Source organism: Myodes glareolus, chromosome X (genome assembly GCF_982192425.1).
Source record: "Myodes glareolus chromosome X, mMyoGla1.1, whole genome shotgun sequence".
NCBI classification, from domain to species: Eukaryota; Metazoa; Chordata; class Mammalia; order Rodentia; family Cricetidae; genus Myodes; species Myodes glareolus.
This window is the reverse complement of record NC_142053.1, coordinates 29026230-29031354: the sequence shown is the minus strand read 5'-3', so window position 1 is coordinate 29031354 and position 5125 is coordinate 29026230. Positions and strand designations below refer to the sequence as shown.

The window sequence follows — 5125 nt, the reverse complement described above, 5'->3', positions numbered from 1 at the left end:
GAACTGTTTCACCTCCATCTGGAATGTCTAATATCTCCAGGAGGTTTCCTCCCACATGGAACGCCTTATCTTGGAGGAAATTGCCACACACGTGTATCCAGCAGCAGGGACAGAGCCTATTGAGACATGCTCCAGGTGACCACATGCCGGCCTCAGGTTCTGACTGGCCTGCCTATCAATTAGATGTGGCGCCACTCTTCTGTAGCTCGCGGTGCTGCGCAAGGGACCGGGTCAAGTGGGTCTGTGAGAGCGCGCCTTTACCAAACATGGGCAGAGATTGGGGGATGTCTGGGTAAGCACGTGTTCAGAAGGGTTCCGAGTCTCCCACCCACGGACTGCACGTGGATGGCTGGGATCTGTGTCTAAGGGAACGAGCTCTCATGGATACTTTAGGAGAAAAGACTTTCTGCTGTTCACTGAGGAAATCCTGTAAACAGCTTCTCCCAGCTAGCCAAACTTGAAATCGCACTCCCTCCTGAAGGCACCATGCTGTGTTTCTAGTGACTACCCTTGGGTATTTGGACTCACTAATGCCAGAGCCCCCACTCTCAGAGGCTCCTTGTGAGTTTTTCCCTCTTCCGCACTCCCCAGGCTAAAATCAGCTTGCAACCTCCAGTAGCCCTTTCCCCTGGTCTTCTGTAGGGTCTACGAGCAGTGGCCTGGGATGCAGACAGATCAAAGCAGATATCCTAGGGGTAAAATTCAGCTTCTGCACATTCCCTTTCTCCCCCTACCCCATCCTCGGGACCACGCCCTAGCCCATTCTCACCACACAGGCACACCCACTGGGGTAGGATTCAGCTAGAAAGCCAATAGTGGTCTTGCAGGAGGAGCACCTGAGCCTTTGTAGCCCCATCCTGCTGAAAGCCCCCAGGGCAAGGCTGCTGCCAAAGGCTCCAGCAAGGTGCAAGTGTCTAGGCTTCTGTAGTGCAGCAGCGGCCATGGCGCACCTCTATAATTACAGTGACCGCTTCTACTCTCACATGGAGGACTATGAAGAGGACGGCAGCCCCCGCCCTGAACAGGGGGCAGCAGTTGAAGTGGGGGGCAGCTTCTGTGAAGGAGCTCTGAGCCTGGACCACAGTGAGAACCAACAGGAAAACCTGACCCAGGGGGACCACATGAGCCCTTACGATAACCTGGGTCCCGAAGGTGACCAGAACAGCCAGGAGCCCATGGAGGTGGATCCAGAGGAGCCAGCCCTCGAGCTGACTGAGGTTCCAAGGCGCCGGCGCAGCCGACCCCGAATCCAGTTCCACTTCACACAGTGGCAGGTGTGGGAAATGGAGACTGTTTTCCAAGAAACCCAGTACCCGGATGTACTCACAAGGTATGTGCTGACACCAGGAGGCACCCTGACCTTCAGGGGCTAATGTTTATGTTGACCTGGCCTTTACCCCTTCTTGGCCCTGTTGTCCCCGTTCATTTCCAAACCACAGGTAGCTTCTCCCCCATGACTGGAGTGGGGAAGTTCTTTGTGGTGGTGACCGGAAACAGGTGTGCTTACTGCTTCTGACATTCTTGCTCTTCATTTTCAACTGGGGAGTGACATGGATGAATGAAAACGTGTTGGAATGAAACTGTTCTGATGCTTTAGAATTCTGCAGAGTCAAGAATTTTTTTGGTTTGTCTCACAGGGCTCTAGAAGTCTGTTCCTCTTGACAAACTGTATCAAAATTCCCCCTTTCTTCCCCTGCAGACCTGGATATCTTCTTCCTTGTGAAACAGGAGAACTCTAAAGGCTCCTGGGATTGAGCTCAATGTCCTTTTCTGCCTCATTTGTCACAGCTTTCTGGCGTTTCAGATGTAGTTTCTACTGTTGCTCAGATCCCTTCGGGTCCCAGTGTCACCCCATTGAATCAGCACACGCCACCATTGCCTTAGAATCTCCCCTCTTAGGAGTTCAGGGTTGCTTTTGCCTCCTGGCGATTGGGTGGGGTTGTTGTTCCCTGGGGTGACAAAAACCTCTTTCCCCTCCGGTCCTCTGTCCCTTCTAAGTAAACTCTGAAATGGACTTACTGAACTGCTATGTAAACTCTGAAATGGAGCTACAGGACTGCAGTGTAAAACTGGACTGCTACGTAAACTCTGAAATGGAGTTACTGGACTGGGTTCTTTTTCTAATCAGTTCCTTCATTACCTAGGACATGAAGTGATATTCCCACCCACACTCTAGAAGCTTCCCTTTTCTCTCGCTCCTCAACAGCACTGGTTATTCGCCTCTTGATTTTTTTTAGTTGCCCCACTGGGTAGCAGAATGTGGTCTTATTTTTTTCAAACATTTTATATACCGTGGTTGTCTTTCTCACTTTTTTCCTCATTTGTCGGTGGTGAGGGCTGAAGCCACTTGTATGATCCACAAGAAGTCCATTAAATCTTTGTTCCCCGCCACCATCTCATGACTGATTTTAAGTGGGCATTTGGGTTTCATTAATGGACTGTCTTTGGTGTCCTGGCTGAAATAAAATGCAGAATACAAACAAAGCTAACCGGGATCTTGAGGTCATCCTCTCTCTGGTCTTAAAGTACCAGGAATACAAATCTGAGGCCAGTTGCCCTGGCTACCAGCCTCCTCTTACTGATTGAGATAGGGTCTCTCTAATGTCCTTAAGGAGGCCTTGAATTTAACTAGAGCCCAGTCAGGCCTTTTATTGTGACCCTTCTGCCTCAGTTTCCCAATTAGCAGGACTTGCAGGTCGCCACCATTAGTTCTGGCTACACAGTCTTGATTGTGCCCCGTGATACCTGGAAGATTATATTTTTGATGCTCTCTATTTTATTCCATGCTCTCCCCCTCCCCTCTCCTGCCTGGTGTTTGCATTTGGAACTATAGGAAATTTACAAAAAAACAAAAAAACAGAGCGAGAATAAGAAAGATCCTGTTGTCATGTAGGCTTTGACATAATTCCTACATATTACTCTCTTTAAAATTTGCATAACATAGTGTATAGAATTCTGCCCTGGATGTTCATTTAAATTACAGCATTAAAATGATTTGTGTAAGCTAGTAAATGTTGTCTTGACCACCAATGTACAGCACAATATTTTAAATGCCTTGATGAGTGAATACTTTCAAAAATGTGCCTGGATTGCGTGCGAGGAGACCTTGAGTTGAGCAGGGAAATCAAGTCCAACAAAAGGACACACTGTTTCCAGTCTGTGACTTTTCTCAAAACCTTGATTACTGATCTCTGTGGCTTTCTCTCCACAGAGCGGTGCTTGCCAGAAACATGAATGTGCCTGAAGCCAAAGTGCAGGTCAGTAAATTCGAGAAAGCATGGGGCAAGGCCGTCCACCTAGAGCATGCTTCAATCCCGGACCAGCTGTCGTGGGTCTTTGTCAGTAGGTGAAAGTTTTCTGTCATTCTTATGACGGCAGGCCCTGCCTTCATCACTGAATGCTGAAGGAACTGCAGGCCACCTAGTGTTTCTTGCCCGTTCCTGGAAGGAAAGTGATTCCTGGTGGAGTCAGAAAAGCAAGGCAGACTTATGCTGCTCACACTCTGTGTGCAAAGCCCATATGCAGCTCGTATCCTGTGTGCTAAACCAATATGCAGCCGATTCTCTGTGTGCAAAGCTCAGATCTTTAAACAGCATGGATTCTGTAATCATATACATGTAGACTATATACCTACCGGTGAGGTCATAGATATTTTCCCAATACTTCCTGTTTAATTCCTTCACCATCATTGACCTTTTCATGGAGATTCTGTGGAGTCATGCCGGGGCTGAGGGTGCTCTTGTAATATTCAAGACGATGCAAGATCAAATAGGGCTCTCCAAGGGTTCAGTCGTATTAACTGTCTGAACGTTAGTCGTGCACACTTAGGTAAAGGAAAAGCTACTAGTTATCTGGACGAGAAAATAGTTTGCCCATAGCAGCTACACTCGGACCACCCGATGCAGGTTGTGGTAAGATTGGTGTGGAAATAGAGCATCATAGCCCGAGCGGTTGGACCTCTGCCTCTGTCAGTCTGCAGGAGACAGCAGCACTCAGTTTTAACTTGGGGGATTGCTTTCAATACACTTGTGCCTTCACCTGAACACCTTGCCAAAACGGTCCCAACAGCAGGAAAAGGGGGCAAGGGTTAACACCCTTGATATCTAGTCTAAGGAATGAAGCCTTCAATGGAAGCGATATGGAAACAGTTTGAGATGAGCCAGCATTGGTGAATAAGGTACCAATAAAAGTCCACCTTGGGAGTCACGTTAAGGGTGAACCTGTCTTGTGCCGAGTCTGTTCCAGAACGTGGCAGAGGGCTGCTCCTCTCCCTGTGTGATCCGAAGGAGCAGGCATGCTGTTACTTTCATAAAGTCATGGTTCCTGCCGCTCTTTTCCGTTTCCTGTGAAGAAGGTCTGGTTCCAGAGACCCTAGCCATGTCATCCAACACCAAACACACCTTCGTGCTTCTGCCCTGCGGGGCCGAGCATTTTGAAAGCAGCTCCTTCTGCTGTGTGGTTAGAACGGCAGTGACATTTAATGTGTCCCGATGAAGTGTCCCTTTCCATACAAGTACTCAGCTCGCTGACATGCTTCCTGTCCTCTGTTTTCAGGCTTGGTTTAACAACAGGCGAGCCAAACAGAGGGCCCGGGAGAAGAAAGCAATGCGCAGGAGTGCACCACGTGGGATCCAGGACCACATCTGCATGATGGATGTGGAGGAGCCCTAGAGTGCCATCCTTGCCCAGGAGACACATGGAGATGGGCTGTTTGGTGTCACCCCTTGCTTAGACATGGGAGAAAACCATGTTTCCCTGTACCTGTGACACGGGTATGACAATAACAATAAAGTCAAATTGTCCCTGTTTCTTCTTTCTGCTTTGTAGACTGTAGATGCCGAGTGTTCTCGCTATGTACGATTCAAACAGATTGGCACAGCCGACGTTCCTGAGGTGGCATGCCTTGTCCCCTGCAGTGGCCCCGGCAGTCACCGTCATATCCCTGGCCTCACTGGGTTTGCACAGAATGTGTATGGGTCCCTGTGTCTCACTGATGCTCCCCTCGCCCCATTGCGACCACTTAGGAGCAGAAACATGTTCAAGGGTCCTCATTGTCCACAGTAGGTGGCCAGGGCATTTTCAGACTGTACTGCCTGCTGACCACACTGGAGTCTAGTTCCAACCA

General features: G+C 49.1%; 1 protein-coding gene across 1 annotated transcript; it reads left to right on the top strand.

Annotated features, from left to right (window-relative positions):
* The first annotated feature begins 443 nt into the window (after positions 1-443).
* LOC148117243 (rhox homeobox family member 1-like) lies at positions 444-4808 on the top strand. The gene is made up of 3 exons (XM_087902829.1): positions 444-1330; positions 3212-3257; positions 4555-4808. The coding sequence occupies exons 1-3, from the start codon at positions 942-944 to the stop codon at positions 4669-4671; spliced, it is 552 nt and encodes a 183-aa protein (XP_087758955.1). The 5' UTR covers positions 444-941; the 3' UTR covers positions 4672-4808.
* Positions 4809-5125: the final 317 nt, after the last annotated feature.